The sequence below is a fragment of the Pangasianodon hypophthalmus genome, chromosome 6 (genome assembly GCF_027358585.1).
Source record: "Pangasianodon hypophthalmus isolate fPanHyp1 chromosome 6, fPanHyp1.pri, whole genome shotgun sequence".
NCBI lineage: Eukaryota > Metazoa > Chordata > Actinopteri > Siluriformes > Pangasiidae > Pangasianodon > Pangasianodon hypophthalmus.
Genome location: NC_069715.1, coordinates 25,997,317 through 26,014,529, shown reverse-complemented (window position 1 = coordinate 26,014,529; position 17,213 = coordinate 25,997,317). Strand labels below are relative to the sequence as shown.

Sequence of the window (17,213 nt, the reverse complement as noted above, 5' to 3'; positions counted from 1 at the left end):
TTTAAAGAAATTGCCATTAAAATGGTTAATGTAAATAAGAAGGATAATTCAGGACATTTGCTGAATAGTTCTTCAAAGTAAATAAATTCTGTAATGCAAGTAGTGGATCGACTAAATCCATTAATCTATGAATACCTAAGAAGATTACATTGCAATCAGTACACACAGATGATATCCAGTAAAGTCTCTCTGAGATATCTCTTTTACTGCCTTCCCACTATAATTGTATTTTTCAGAATCACTTATATAATTATGTTCTGTAGCTCTTTCTTCCTATTCTGTCAAACATAACCTCCTGCTTCAAAATAATCATCTCTTTATTCTCGACAATTAAGCTTGTAATAATAAATTCTTTAAATTCCTTAAATTATTTTGCCAGTGTCTTATTAGTGGCTTTGGTAGCTTTCTATACACCTACTTATATGAAAAAGAATCTGGTGACCTCAAGCACTGCACCAAACCTAGTCAGCATCGCTCACAAATTATGTCTTTTGTAGGTTGTGTGTATCCAAGTAGTCAAGGAGGAAACACATCAATAAGGCTATAGAAGACTACAACTTTTGTAAAGCCTACTGCATAACACTAGAGGAAGTCCAGGGGGCCTAGTGGTTAATGCTAGTTAATGCACTTGCAGTTAAATAACCTAAACACAAAAGGACCTCTGTTTCTTTTCTTCTATCTACATTTTAAGGAGAATTTGTACCTGGTTGTTATTCTTAGAACTTGCCTTTCATATTTTTTCCCTGTTACTCATGCGAACCATTATAATGTTGTTTGTGTGGAAAAAAATGATGCTCATGTATTGCTGAACCCAGGCCTTGCACCAGACATCCCTTCTTGTCCCCTTGATCAAAAGAATCTGTGCTCTGGACAGAACAAGTCATGCTGGCAATCCAAATGTCTCCACAGATGGTGGTGTTGACTCTGGAAACCTGTACAGAGATCTGGCTTTACTATGGTTATAGGGGAACAGTTCTAGCACTAGGGCCATGTGGGAGGGAACTGTAGAGGGAAAGAGAGTGAGTGCAGAAGAGGGGGAAATTTTGGGAGAGGTTGCAAGCAATCAGAGAGGCAAATAGAGAGCTGGAGTTGAGAAGCCGTAGATAGTTCTCACTAGACAAGCTTTGAGAGCAATGCTCTGTCCACTGACAATTCCACACCCAAACCATCAGGAAGAAGAAGGATTGTTATACAGTTGCCTGCTCTGGGATATTAGAAGTACCCTCTCCTCCTCACAGGTATGTCTGCACCAAGGACAATTCAAAGGACTAAATTTTAGCACTGCTTTTTAACTGTAAGGGCTACATATGGACACTGCAATCTCCATCTCTTTGGTTGTGTTGTGCACTTTGGATCAAGAGTCAAGGATTATTTTTCTGTAATCTGGACTTACGGAAATTCATTTTGGTTCTAAAGATTGTTGCTTTCCATGTAAAACTTGTGAAGATGCAGCCTGTTCTCATATCTTGGTGGGTGTGGATGTTGCTGGGCATTGTTGGAGTACAGTCACAAGCTCAGTCACAGGCTCAATCTCCTAGTCAGGGGCAAGATTCCCCATCAAATCCCTGGAGGCAAGTGATCCAATGGGAGAACAATGGACAGGTGTTTAGCCTGCTCAACAGTGGAGCTGAGTACATCCCTGCTCAAGCACAGGAAAGGGACAGAAGTCACAGAGTACTTTTAGCTAACAGCCCTAACAGAAGGTCCAGACCAAATGGAGGAAATGTGCGGAGACAGGCACCTTCCAGAGGTAACTCAGAAACCATCAGGGGCCAGGCCAGACACCCCTTTGGATTTGGACAAGTGCCAGAAAATTGGCGTCAAGGTAGTGCTGGTACTGGTACAGGTGAATCAAGTCGGTTTCAGTCATCCCAAAGCACACGTTACAGAACTTCCTCTGGTTCTTCTTCCTCATCATCCTCTTCCTCTTCATCCTTCAGTGTGCCATCTTACCCACAGTATCCTTTCCAACAACAGCCTCCCTATTATGCCCCATATGAACCTCTTGAACCACCATTCCAAGGAACAGGGTATTCAGCAGACCCTAGTGGAGGTTTTACAGGAGTAAGGTATGGTGGTGGTGGTGGTGGAGGTGGTGGTGGTTATTCTGTTGGAAGTTTTGGTGGTGGTGTATTTACAGGAGGAGGATTGGCTCCTGTGGCTCCTAGGTCAGAAAGTAGGGATGACAGTTACCGCTACTATGCACCATATGGTCCACCATTTCCTGCTGCCCCTGCCCAACCTGCGCAACCTCCATTCTCAGATGGTTTGGACCGCCGGTACACACACAGCTTGTACAATGATGAAACAGCAGGTCTTCCTGATACAAGTAATGCTGCAGAATCAGTTTCAACTGGTGTAGGCCAACCTGCCCTGCAAAGCCCCCAATATGAGCAGTTTCCACCATTTGGAAGACCACAGCCTCTGCCTCCATTCGTTCAGCAACCTGCACGTAACCCTCTCAACTCCAACTTCGCAGAGAACCCTGCCAGCAATGTAGGAAGTGTCTACCGACCTCAGCAAAGAGGTATAGTCACATCCACACACTGCACCATTTGTTCAAGAAATCCAATTTTGTATGTGCTGCATAGCTTAAAAGATTCAAAATTCCTTTCAGTAACTTTCAGTTTTATGTGCAAATAAAACTAGCAGCAAAAATAGTTGTAGTCCTACTTTTTTATCAGTCCCCTAATTCCCAGTTGTTATATTTAGTCTGAACACCATGAGAGATATATATTCTCTGCAGCTGTAGCTTATTCACTATGAACTACACCATGGTTTAGGACACCATAGAGGAGTTGTATTGTAATGCAGTTGCGCAGCTGGTGGTAATGTGAAATAGATGCTCTTGTGGAGTATGCTTCAAAATCTTTCCCTCTCTCTCTTTGATGGAAAAGGAAGTGAGAAAAAAATAGTGAGATCTAAAAAATGTAGCTCTCTTGCCATCTCAATGTGTTTCCTGGCAAGCATAGCTCCTTTGGGTCGGACAAAACTTAAAGCCCCGGGGACTCAAACTACACTGTTTGATTCCGAAGTTATTTGCTTGTGCAGCTGGGAAGAGACATTATATTCCACTAGATTTCCATGTTTTTGTCTTTGAACACTGACATTCTTCTTTGACATGGTGCATTTCTCATTCTCTTTGTGCTGTATTTCAATTTACAAACAAAAGGAACTACAAGCTTATCTCATCTCCACAAGTGGCCATGTTATTGGAACCAGGTGTTGTGAAAAGTGTATGTGTAGCATATGGCCAGGCATTCTGCATTAAATGTTCTCATTGTTTCTGGAGGGTTGGCAGTGACTTCATCAAGCCAAAGGGTGGCTAAGGGGTGGGGCGGGGTTGTGGTGGGGGTGCAGGGTATTTACAGGGTGAATGATCCCAGTATGTGCAACAAAGGGTGCGGTGATGTACATAAGGATTATAGCATTTGGGTGTGGAGGTGAAAATAGGACCAATATGTTACTTGAACATAGGTATAGAATGTTCTCCCAATACATAGGGTTGCCACAAGAAACAGATTTTTTTTTTCTGGTTCCAAAAGCGTGTGTGTGTGTATGCGTGTGTGTTGACTGAAGAGAAGAGGTGAATCAGGGAGGCCATATGAGACCCATTCATAGCTGAGGCCAAAAGGCTTATTTCATAATGTGGAACTCTTTTTCATACAAGTGATCTCAGTTTCTAAAGCAACAGTCATAGGGCTGACAGAAAAGGGTGGACACTCTGTTTATGAGAAGTTACAAAAGTATAAAAAAAAATCTACATGTGTTTTGGATGTTACTGTAAGTGTAAGATATTCTTTTACCAGTTTGCTTGTTTGTCATATTATCAAAATAGCAAACAACCTGCAAAGATTTCCTTCAGTGAGCCTTCATATCTCAACATCATGCCAGATTCCACATCTGCCATCCTTAACCATCCATTTTATTTGTTTTAATCGCTTGCACCACTGGGTTTTGAAAAGCACTTTTTTATTGTTAGTGTTATGCATATGCCTGGGATAGCTGCTTATGGTGCATATCTTATAGTGTATGCATCCAAATTTTGGTTTGATTGAATACTTATGATGACCCACAACTAAAGTGGAAAAAAATGCTCAGTGTTCTTATCAGTTAATCAAGCTTCAATAGAAAATTCTGAACACAGTATGGATTTGCATTTTGCAGTTAACAGTATACATGTTATTATATAAGAGATAAAATAACATCATATACTGTAAGCACATCAAACTGTGTGAAGTGGGGGCAGTAAGAAGAAACTTCAACCTCTCCTTTTCACACTGCTGTTACACTATTTACTAGACCTGACCCAGGAAGCCTCAAAGTCTGGTTCAGAGAGAGATGACAAATCGGATGTGTACTCAGAGCTGAGACTGCCCGAGCACATAGTTGAAGCACTCATTGTAGAAATGTGTAGCAATCAAGTCTTAAAAGCTCTAAAGCCATAAAAGTTTAGTGCTTAGGTGTTCTCTGTGCAGCATTTTTACTGGTTTAAAGCTGCCCTTGCCTTGCCTCATTCTTTTGCCATAAGAAGAGCTAAAAGGCTGGTTCCTTGGTGCTTTTTGATATATATCTCTCTGAAAGTGTTAAAGATATTAGCTCTGACAGCCACCATGTTTTTTTTTTCCTTCTATCTATTTATTTTTATAACAGAGTTGGTTTTGGGCTCAGTGTGGAACCAGCAGGGAAGTGAGATCATTGTTGTTCTACTGTCCATGCTTGCTTTATCTCCCTATCGTGCACTGACTTTCTATATATTTGGGTTGTGTTTCTTAAAATTAGAGTTTGTACTATTCGTGGTGGGTATGTGCAGTTCAAATTATGCTTCAATATAAGAGGCTTTGGTTTAAGGGATTATCAAAGATTTCATGTTTATCATTATGACATCAAGTTTAAAGCTGGACCCTTAGAAAAAAAGGGGTTCTAAAACAGTTCTTTTGTGAACCTTTTTTGAAAGGAAACCTTTTGTTGTAATTTTTTACACAGAACTTTTAAGAGTTCCCCCAGAAGGAAAACCAAAAAACTCTTAAGAGTGATTGATGAAACCTTACTAGCATAATGAGCATAAGGGTGCTATGCAGTGTTTAGTCCATTTGAATCGAACCCAGGTGCATTTTCCCCTTAGTGTGGTTCATTTAGACAGGTGAGGACCCAGCAATCACACTCGGATGTGGCCCAAAACAACCATTTGAAGAGTTTCTGAATGAGTTGGTCTCAGTCTGGTTTCAGTGAAGAAAGCAAGTCAGCCCAAATCAACCCAAATGCTAGACGTCATGTATTGTGGGTTGTGGGTGGCATTAATGTCTTCGTAGACAAGCTGTTAAACTAAGCTGTAAGGTGCAAACTGAGATAAAGTACAGAGCTGTAGTGCTGCAGAAATGTCAAGTGTTCTGCAGATTTGGAACAATGAACAAAAAGATAAAAAAGTATATGCAATACAATGTATTTTACGTAATAATCTAGTAATTTATTGAGTGCCAGCTCTATGTTCTCTGTGTTTGGGTGAATTTTGCATCTTCCGTGTGTACTTTGTTTTTATATTTGTTTACCTTTTTCCATTGCAGTATTTCTGACCATTAGATTAAAGAGTTTTACGAGTATGTTTTTAGCCCTACATGGCCCTCAGCCTATTTTTTATTTTTTATTTTTTTGCTTTTTGATTTGTTTAATTTAATTGCAGAGTGAAACCAAACCATACCAAATAGCAAACAAACCAAAAGTATTAATTTTGCTCTGATTTGTACTCAGCAAATGGATGATAGGCGTTAAAGCACCATAAAACAAATAGAAAAAAATAGCAAGATTAAGTTTTAACAGCATTTAATTCATGTATTGAGCACAGATTGATCAAAGTTGCCTTTTGTGAGTAGGGCTGCCTGACCTGGTGCCTGACCCTAACTACATCCAGGCCTCCACATACATCCAAAGATCCCACATGTACTCCCTTCGCTGTGCCGCTGAAGAAAAGTGCCTCTCTAGGTAAATATTTGTTTCTTGACCATCTAGAGGTTTTAAAGATTTAACTTTGGATTTATTATACTCTGCAAAAGCTTTTTTTTCAGTACCAGTACACTTGCTTTATAAACGAAGCTGAATAATACACAAGTCAAGTGTGACAGTCCTAATTAACTGTGGCTGTAATATATCACTGCTTACAGTATATTGCTTTTTTGTACTTAATGATCTGGGGAAATGTTTGTCTTTTCCACAGTACAGCCTACAGCTCTGACATCACAGACTATGATGTCAGGGTCCTGCTACGCTTCCCTCAGCGGGTTAAGAACCAGGGAACTGCTGATTTCATGCCCAACCGACCGCGGCATACCTGGGAGTGGCACAGCTGTCACCAGTGAGTCCAATCCAATTATCCTATTTCCTATGAGTCTCTGTAGTGGCAGGTTCAGGTCTTATACTGACCTACATGGGTCGACAAATAGAAAACAAGACGTCAATGATACCAATAATTGATTTTTAATAAATGAAATGGGCAAGTAATGGATATTTATGCCAGTCTGATAATTCTGTACCACCTGGTCTGAAATACCACTTCTAATGTCATTGTTTTCTCATTTGTCGCAGCATTTAATAGGATTTTCTCTTTGGATGGGGGATTAGACTGCAGGCTTATTTAGCTGTTGGCCATTATCCTGAGTCTAAATTCCACAGACAACTCTGTATCTAACCTTAACTGAGCTTAATCAAAAATAAATTAAATTCTGTCTCTGTCTGCCAATATTATCTGCATGGAGCTGAGTTTTACCCCTGAGGGCTCTAGAACAGCAGCCTATGCAGTGCATATAAAAAAATTCCCTGATAACTATATGGATTACATTAAGGCTAGTTGTAATTTATCTCTGTAAAAATGTACACAGTGGATCCTCATTCTCATGATTAAAACGTTAGAACTTGCCTCATTCTCATTTGGGAGCAAGAAGAATAAATAACAAAAAGATGGTTTTAAAGGAAACAGATGATGGTCAAATTCCACTTCCATGACCAGGTGGTCAAAATGTTCTGTCCTTATTTGACCTTCAACTCTTTATTACTTTCCGTTGTTGTCCTACATCAGCACTGGACAGGCAGAAGTGAGGTCAGAGGTCACTGCTGTTTGTGCAGGTGCAGTGTCTGAGTTTCCAGATCCCTCAATGGCTGCCACGCATGAACGGAGACCCTTAGTGAAATATTTCAACCCTGTCTGTTTGTTTAAGGGCGTATTCTTTATTGCATGACGTCAGTAAGGTTGATGTACATTGATGAATAACTTTTTGTAACCACTATGCTAAAGTCTCAGAAGAAAGCTGATACAGAGATGCTCTATAGAGAAGCTCAAGCCAAATTATAAATCTATAGTCAAGTTAAACTGTGTGACAAGTGACAGTGTCATGTGACAGCTTTGTATTTTTACTCAAGCATACACTTATTTTAGCAATGTTCCATATTTATGAATTGATTTACTAAGATTTCAAATAGAAGTGTTAATTTATATCCTAAATAATGAATGCAAATAATGCACATGAGTACCTGTGTTGTGGTTATAAACCATATGTGAAATAAAGCCTTTACAGAGGCTTTAAATGCTGTTGGAATTGGAGGTGTAAGGAAACTTTATCACAGTAATAATAAGTCAAAATTCTAATTCATGAATGACATCCCATGAAAATTAAGGGGAGAAATCTATACACAAATATGTATGTTTCTGTGCATGCTAAATATAACTGACAAATACAGACATTCAAGATCTCAAAGAGATCTCACAGAAACATAAAGTGGACTTTAAGCCTGCATGAGATTAGTTAAAATAAATTGATAAAGATTGCCTAATAATAATAATAATATTAATAATATTAAACATTTTCAAAATTCCAGTGTAGTTTAGAAAAATCTAATCTCTATTGTAGCATTTAATGAAAAAAAAATATAAAGCAACATATTATCATTTTAATGAGTTTTCTCAGAATTCTGATTTAGCATCCTAAAATAATGAGAAAATTTCTTGAAATTATGACTTTTATTGCGGCGCTGACACTTATATTTGTCGCACATATGACTACTTATGGTACATTGAAAACTTTCATAAGGATACAAAATTGAGTGGAAATGTGTGTGTATTCTGTTAATAAGGTTTATGCATTTTGTTAATAAGGTCTATGCAAATAAAAACCTGTATTCTATTGGCACTATGAATATGTAACATAAAACTGCTCAGTTAAGACAGAAAACTAGCTAGGGTGAAAAAACAGGAGGCAGCAGAAAGATGACTTGCGAATGGGACTAGTAAGAGCTTGGAAACTAGAATAACTAAGCAGCTAGAAGTAAGAAAACAAGGATAACTAGGAGCTAAGAATTGACATTAAATATATAACAAAGTGGTCAAAGTGGTATATAGTTGTTTTACTCAGTTACATTCATTCATTGTTAAATAAGTTTGAATTCCATCTATCATTCACAATGCTAAAAATGTATTTATGGGGTATGTCTACCTGTACTGTGTCTGTCACCTTCTCATCCTGAAGGATTGAGGGTTTTGTTTTTCTTTTTTTTTGGCATACCATGGATAACATTCTATCCTGATGGAAACTCTGAGTCTTGCTCCCTGTCAGGGCCTTTCTGGTGGAAAGTAATGCTCAGAAAGCTCTCAGCTATTTTCGTTCTTATGCTGTAACACGAAACGTGAGACTTAATTCCTTTCTGATTCAGTATGCTCCAGCATTTATTACATCACCTGCCAGACTCCTACTAAAACACGCCTTAGCTAAACACTTAACTCATACACTGGGAAAGTCTCTAATTTCGCAAAAGGTGCAGTGTTGAAATATTGCCTTCATTGATGCTTCATATTGTTGCATTCAAAGCCAAACATTTGAATCTGCGCTTTGTCAGGCTGATTGAAATTCCCTTGAGTTCCAATTGCTACATCACTGCCAAATGTGGTTTGGAAAGCATGCAACAAAAGGTGTGAGGTGAGTCTGAATTGAGGTTCTTAACACTAGTCACTGCTTGTTGAACAGCTCTTGCAGTAGTCTGTGACTGATTGAATTGCCCCCGTGGCACTCGAACCCAACATTACCAACGAACACAGCGCTCTCAAAGTGCTGTGAGCTGACAGGCAAAATGAACAAGTGCAAATGAAAGAGAATTGCTTGCGTTGTTGCTTTTATTAGATTATGTTGACTGAATGAATAAATCACTCTCTTTCACACACTCTTCCCCTTGCAGACATTACCACAGCATGGACGAATTCAGTCACTATGACCTACTGGAGGTGAGCACAGGAAGGAAAGTAGCAGAAGGACACAAGGCCAGTTTCTGTCTGGAGGACACCACGTGTGACTTCGGCCATCTTAAACGCTATGCCTGCACTTCCCATACCCAGGTACGGCCCATAGTTTCCTGTAGACAAATTTAGTCCTGAATCAGGCTCAATTTCGACAATATTTTACAGTATCCTTTACCAAAATAAAGGCAACATCCTGAATATATGATAATATATGATATATATGAGTAAAAATCGAGCCAAGTCTCACCCTTATTTCAGTAGTACAGTAGATTTGTCTCAAAAAACTGCTGCTGTAATTGTAAAGACTGTCCTGTGCTCATCCCAGGACTTATTCACAATCTGCTCATACTGAATATCCTTTCAACACACTTAGTACTGTTTCACTTTAACTGAACTGAATGTGACTACATTATTCGGTGTTCTATTTACTTTTAAGTGGGAAGATGGAAATCAGAATTATGAAATTTATTTTTTGAGTTACAAATTTGTCATGGATGTCTCCATGTTAGTCTTTTGTTAGCAACAATCTAGCCAGCTAACTGTAATGAGTGATGTATATTTACTTCCTCACATCCTCAAAAATGTTATAGATTTAACAAGTGAATATGATTGTATGTTGATTGATCTACAGGAAATACTAGTATATACAATATTACTCATTTAAAAGTAAAGAAGTGCTACTTTGCTTACTGTTGATGCTGTGAGCAGCCATGTTGATTTGATGTCACTTGCTGAACTTGGGGTTGAGGAGACCTTCCCACATTTCTGAGTAGGAACTCCGAGTTGAGGGGGGGTTTCTTAGATTTTTCTTAGTTGGAGGTTGAAAAACTCCAAATTACAAGTTAATTTAGTCAAATGCAGCAATTGATACAAATCGGAGGTGCGCTATTTTTTCTTTCTTAAAAAGCAGAAAAAGATGGTAAAAGATGGTGTGTTGGATCCCACAGAAAAGTGACAGATTCTTATAGGGTTATTATAGGGTTCTCATAGGATTATCTTATTCTTATAGGGTTCATATATAATTTAAAAAGAAAAAAAATTAAAAGAAAAGGAAAAAAAACTTGCTGTTTAGGGCACACCCACTTCAGGTTTAAATCTAAATACAGATATAGATATCAATGTTTGGAGCACTAAACAGATACAGATAATGACATTGCATTACAACCTTACTTTATGGAGTATAGACTAGTAGAAGTGGTTTGTTCCTCAAGGTTTCTTGCTCATGTCACCTCTGGCTTGCTTATTAGGAATATAAACTTACATCTGGATTTTTGAAAGCTGTTTTGAGGCAATATGTATTTTTAAAAGCACTATACAAATACAACTGAATTGAATTGAAATGTCCAACTGCTGGTGTGTATGCTGGAAAACTCATTCTCTTTTAATCTTGTTTTCAAATGCTCCTCCAGGGTCTCAGTCCAGGTTGCTATGACACATACAATGCAGATATTGACTGCCAGTGGATTGATATTACAGATATCAAGCCAGGAAACTACATACTGAAGGTAATAACATTCATATGAGCTTAATACAATCCAGAACTCTTTCACTTTGTCTTTCACTTGCCAGTTTGTTCCATTTCTTGGACCATTTCAACACTGCTAATTCAAAGCATGCTAATGACGGTAACATATGGAATCCAGAAGCAGCTAAATGCTAACAGAAAGTCTCTTTATTTGGGGTATTCCAATGTTTCCATAAAAGGGGTTGGCACACAGTTAAGGAGAGGTACATCTGTACTAATAGTTTGGTTCTACGAGCTAGTCAGAAACCAGCAAAAAGACAACTTAGTATAACTGGCAAAGCTAGAGAATTACAAACTCAGTAAATCAGCTTAACAAAGAGACCACAGACAGAAAGTTTGACAGAAACACACAAAGCCTCACTAATGGCACAGACAAAGAAAGTTGTGTTCATACATTGTTTACTAGGTGAAAACAAATTAAACACAGATGTTAACAATCAAGGGAATGGTCAGGGTTTAGCAGGGGCTATGGAAAACAGGAAGTGAGAAATAGGAAGCAAACAAGTCAGTCCTGTGACAATCACAAGCAGATCCAAGCCCAAATGAATGCTAGTATATGCTGAAGATGTTACAGTTTCACTCAGAAATTATAAATGGGATTGGATAAGGGTTGTCACCTGTGCAGTTTTCACCCAGACAGTTCAGTTTTCAGGCTGTGTCTGTGTGTCTAGCTTTAACTGTCATTTGTCTGTTTTTTTTATAATGTTCTTCAAATAAGTTCTTTTTTGGGGAAAAAAAAACAATATAATGAGGTCGGCCAGTTTATTTGGCACTCCCCACTTCCCCATTCACACTGGCAGAGTTTTAGGCCAATTGGGTCATTTAAAATAGTGTTTTTTTTTTTAAAGCAACAGCCAATCATATAACAAGCTGCCACAAGTCACAACATCCGTCTAAAAAGAAGAAAGTCCCTAAAAAGAAGCAAAAAAGAAAGAAACAAAATGACGCAGAGGCATTCGATTTCATTTTAGATTGTACGAACGATTGTTTTGAAGAACCCATTGCTAGTAGTTGCAAGGTTTAATACAAAATTCAGCTCAAATGAACATTAGCAATGAGTCTACTAACTGTATATGTTTGAAATGACAATAAGGACACACTTGATTTGACTTGACTTGACTTGACTTCACATGAGTTTGACCTTAAATGTATGTTGAGGTAATAATAGTATCTGATTTTGGCATGGGTAGCAACACTAAATTGGATTGAAAGTAAATCTCTTACTTAGAATAACACACTTATCATTTCTCTCTACATAAAAATACATATTCTGTATGTACAACTGAAAGAACTTGATGGATATTTAACTGAAGGAGCCCTTCATTTTATATCAAATGCAGCTGCTAGAGGAGAGTCCTCCAACAATGTGAACGATGCTGCTGCAATGTGTTTGGTATGCCCCTATTTCTGATCTGTCAGTACTGTCAGTGCTAATATAATGCAGGCAAATATGAGCCTGCCTTGTGTCTCTGGAAAAACAATGATATCAGGAATGCTATTGACAAAGGCTTTACTTAACTCCAGATTCCTGATCTGAGACCTTTTTTTTTTTCCACTTGTGAGTGAATAATCTCAGATAATCTCTTATCAGATCTAAACTAATACTATGAAGTAATAATATAATAATATATTTCTTCATCCTTTTCTCAACTCCAGGTTCAGGTGAACCCCAAATACTTTGTGCTTGAGTCGGACTTCACCAACAACATTGTCAGGTGTAACATCCACTACACAGGGCGCCTTGTCCGAGCAACGAACTGCAAGATCTCCCAGTGAGTTAACACACTTTACTGTGCTGGCTAAATTAGTTTAAGTGTAGTTTACTTTGCTTTATTTAAGCATCATTTTCTGTATAATACATAGCAGTGGCTGCCTCATTGTCTCAAGCTATCTATTCAGCTTTTACAAATTATTATAAATTGTACAAAAGAAAGGTTGGAAATTTGATTTAAAATTTTCCAAGAGATTATATCATTTTTTCCCAGTCCTGGTAAGTGGATTAAGCTGATGTTAGCTTAATAGGTTGTGTTTTTCTTGTCAGTTTTGTCCTTTTATTTGTCAAAGCATGCTACTTGTGACATGAACAAAGTCTTTTTTTCTCAAAATCTCATATAGAGATGAGCAATCCCATGATTTAGGTGCCATTCATGTCCACTCCTATTAAATTTGTATTACCTTGAAATATAATCATTAAAATACTTTTTTATATTTGCCTTAATGTGTGAATCCATTTAGCAGCTCATGCATGAAAGACCCTTTCCCAAGACTTATCCATTATAGGTTATGAAAAATGTACATTTTAGTCCTACAACATTCACTCTACCCTGTTACCTGAACACATTCACCCCTATGAAATATTCTGAATATTCCACAAGTCAGATGTTCAACAGCGAGTTGCATGCTCTGAATTTTCTGAAGATGACAAAAAGAAAAAAAAAACTTCTCTCATTCTTTTTTTCCCTTTATTTTTAATGATATTGCAAAACTGACTGACAAGGTCACTTTGAAAGTACAACCCTATTAGCAAAATTATTGATTGACAGTAATGTATTAATTACTGACATTTCAACTACATCATTGATGTCCCATTCCATTAGCATGATGCTAGTTCACCATATTTTGCATATTTGCTTATTCTATGCTGAAAAATAAATAAAACACAACCTTGTTACTTTCAACCATTCAACAGCAAAATGTAGCTACCATTAGCATTACCTGAGCTGGGCAAAAGTTAAAATGGCTAAATAACACCCCAATCATGAAATCACCCAGATAACAAAAGTTGTTTTATTAAAATCCTACAAGTAGCCAAACCTCAACCGCATGCCACATGGATGTGTACGGTCAAAAGGATAGGAATGCGGTTAATGTTAGCTCGCTAGCGTAGTTTCTAAGAAGTGTATTCCATGAGAATGCAACCGAACGGCAAAATTAATGGACTGAGGACTTTCAAGAGCTGCTTTAAGAAATTGTTACATCTAATAAAGAGCTGTAATTCACTAGCTAATCAGACACAATCTCAGGCACTTATTTATTTATTTATTTTCTTCGTAGGTCCTGATTACCAGACTCATCAAAAGATGATATCCTGGGAATGAAGCTGTTCCATTGAAATGTGAATGGAATACTAGTTGTTGTTTTTGCTCATGTTGTTGTTTATGTGTTGTTCTGGTCTCATAAGTTGATTGTAACATGAAGGTCAGTGTGTACTACTTATATACTCAAGATACATACTGACACACCAATTACACCACACAGTGGGGTACCAAAATGGGGCTATTTTATATTTACCATATTACCAACATACCCTTTTCAATGTATTAAACTCACACCAGAACACACAGTCATCCTTAAAGCCAGATAGACACTGTATGATTTGAGTTATTCAGAATCGGGCCAAATTTCAGCCATATTAGAGTCAAAATCTCTGCAAAACAGACAAACCATAGGATGCACATTCCTGCAACCTCACAATAAATCATAGGATCTCTTGATACACAATGTGTTAACAAAGAACATATAAACTTGTACAATGTTTGCCTGGCTTTAGATGTAAGAATAGCTTTTAGTCCATTAGAAACACTGGCTTATTTGCACCATTCATTTCTAAGAATGGTTATATTTAGCAAAACCATTTGATTAGATTAAAAACATTAGATCAAATAGAGACAGGTGCTGAAATGCAAACAACTGAGCCCCAAAAGGGCACGAGTAAACTGTAAATCACCACTTCAGATCAGGAAAAGTCCCTGAAACCCTCATTTTCAGTGTCAGGAGAAGAGGATATATAGACCCGTACAACTGGAAGCAATCATGCTCTTGAAAAGTCTTTTTTTTCTCCCTCTCCACTGAAATGAAGGTGAAATAATGAAATGTGGTTGAAAGGGACATCAGAGAATTTTGCGTGCATGAATCATCTACTATCATAGCCAGTTTGTTCAGGAAATTCACTTTAGTTTGACTGAGGGAGCCTTGAACAGATTCTCGTTCTGAACATGCCGGAGGGGATTAGACAATTTTGAATGAAAGCCTTATATCCAAGTGCTGGCTAAAAGGTTTATATTCCCCCGTTAACTGTTTCCTTTTGAAATTGGCTTTCTTGTTATCGTGATGGTTTACAGATAATGTGTAATTTAGCAATCGAGTAGTCACCTCTTACAAGAAAACACGTGGGTGACGAATGACAAACGTTTGCGTGCATCTGATAAATTGGCAGCTTTTTTGCTCAGTGATTCTTGTAGATCAAAAGTTTTTTGTGTCTGTTACCTTTTAAGATAGACTTGTATCATGTGAGCAGTTGTGGGTTGTATACGTATATTGTTTTCGAAAGCTACCAACACTGGTCCGATGCCATAGGTCATCATAATCTTTACATGTGACTGTTACTCCACTATTAAAAGGCGTTAGCTCGAAAAGATTATTTTAACTGCATTATTTTTTCTCTGATTATTTTTTTTTCTTAAAAGAAAGTCTCAAGTACTGTTTTAGAACATTAATTGCTGTAATTGTTACATTGTAGGCATTTCTTCTTCCTTGATTATCACATCTGATTCCTACCTTCATGTAATAGCTGTGCTGCAGCAGAATGTAACTAAGATGATACTACTGTTGCAAAGCTAACATCGCAAAGCTTGATATTGCTTACAAGCTCAATGCCATCTCAACCTACCTCTGAGATAGAGTTAGCTATTTTTTTTCCAGTTAAAGATCTGCAGTAGAGAGAATTTACCTTTATTGCTACACTTGAAGGAACTCTAATTGTATTTACAAGACACACTAAATGCATCGCAACTCAATATATGATGTGTAATCATTCATAAATGCTTATTTGGAACAACATCCCATGTGACATGTTTTCTTATAGGTATTGTACATTATTATTAAATGCCTTCTGAATGTGTTAAACAAAGTAACACAACTCTCTATGTAGCTATATTACCGATGGATGAAAATGATCAGAAGTAGGGGATGGGGTGGGGGTATGTGCAACTAAACCCAGGGCAGATCTTGTGCATTACATTAATTTTCATCATATAAACAAATGAATTCTTGTATTTCATTCCTGCATTTCTTCTAACTGGTAACAAGGATTGATCTTTCTTCAGTTTCTTACCAAATTTAGAAGACAGTGTGGAGATTTGCACATTTCTTTACTCAAGTTTGTTGGTTGTTTTCTTTGCTTCTGAACATTTGTTTTAAGACTGTATACTGGATCTTCAAATAAAGATGAAAGAGTAATACAACCACTTCCAAAGTGTGAAAAGATGTTCTTGAATGTTTGAAGCTTTTCCTTGCCTTGTTCTACATTAATATTTTTACTGTGCTTTTATTTACTTCAAGTTTAACATGTACCACATGTAGCCACTTGCAGCCAAGAGGAGGACGGAGTAGTGACGAACAGATTTTTCAGCACCTACCTTTGGTAGCAAGCTTAAAGTTTTCTTACTACATGCTATTTTTTCTTGCCAGTTTGTACAGATTGTTTCTTTTGGTTTATGTTGTTTTGCTAACTGGCTTCCAGGTACTTAATCAACAAAATTTCTCACTAACTACTTAGTTAAATAATGAACTTCTTATATGTGAGCAGTCACACACAGCAATTACAGCATGGCAGGTTCTCTAGACACTAAGGGGCAACCATTTCCTCTACTCCTATCTTGATAATATCAGACCTGCATTTGGACTCTGTTCATAACATGGTCCTGTTCAAATTGTACTGAAAGACATTACTTTTTGAAGCAAGCACAGCTTTTCATCATTTTTGGGCTTCTTACTGACAGGCAAAGAAACCACAGTCAGCCAGTTTATATCCACTAACACTTACATCCAGACTCACCTATTAAATTGCTGACATCTATGCACATGGTTCAAAACCTGATCCAATGAGATGAGGTGTGGCCCAATTGCTTGGAATAGCAGTGTTCTAATTTCTTCTTATTTTCCAATGCCTAAAGCAACACTACTACTTTCAAGCACAGTGGTTTTAGCTTTGAGCAGTGGGTAGCATGGCCACCGCACAGCTCCAGGGTCTCTAGTTTGATCCTGAGCTCTGGTTACTCTCTGTCTGGAGTCTCACATGTTCTTTCCATGTCTGTGTGGGTTTCCTCCATATTCTCCAGTTTTCTCCCACCTCCCAGAAACATGCCAGTAGGTGGATTGGCTACTCTAAATTGCACCTAGCTGTTAATGAGAGTATGCGTGTGTGTGTGTGTGTGTGTGCATGTGCATGGTGCCCTTAAATGAACTGGCATCCCATCCAGTGTGTATTCCTGCCTCATGCCCAGTGTTCCTGTCATAGCTTTTCAAAAACGATGCCTGATAGATTCCTTGCTTGTGAGTAGGCTAGCAATGACAGCCTTGAAGCCAATTGGCAAGTTTGAATTGATTCATTTAAACTGATAATTCTATTAT

General features: G+C 37.8%; 1 protein-coding gene across 1 annotated transcript; it reads left to right on the top strand.

Annotated features, from left to right (window-relative positions):
• The first annotated feature begins 1,022 nt into the window (after nt 1-1,022).
• Nucleotides 1,023-16,048, top strand: loxl1 (lysyl oxidase-like 1). The gene is made up of 7 exons (XM_026913764.3): nt 1,023-2,527; nt 5,871-5,979; nt 6,212-6,349; nt 9,217-9,373; nt 10,687-10,782; nt 12,459-12,574; nt 13,857-16,048. The coding sequence occupies exons 1-7, from the start codon at nt 1,447-1,449 to the stop codon at nt 13,861-13,863; spliced, it is 1,704 nt and encodes a 567-aa protein (XP_026769565.1). The 5' UTR covers nt 1,023-1,446; the 3' UTR covers nt 13,864-16,048.
• Nucleotides 16,049-17,213: the final 1,165 nt, after the last annotated feature.

What these genes read in the sequence shown, in the direction of transcription:
- loxl1 (XM_026913764.3), top strand. Translation starts at nt 1,447, where the DNA reads ATGCAGCCTGTTCTCATATCTTGGTGGGTGTGGATGTTGCTGGGCATT. An exon ending in CTACCGACCTCAGCAAAGAG is followed by an intron (nt 2,528 to 5,870) that starts GTATAGTCACAT and finishes TTTTGTGAGTAG; the next exon opens with GGCTGCCTGACCTGGTGCCT. An exon ending in CAGGAAACTACATACTGAAG is followed by an intron (nt 10,783 to 12,458) that starts GTAATAACATTC and finishes TCTCAACTCCAG; the next exon opens with GTTCAGGTGAACCCCAAATA.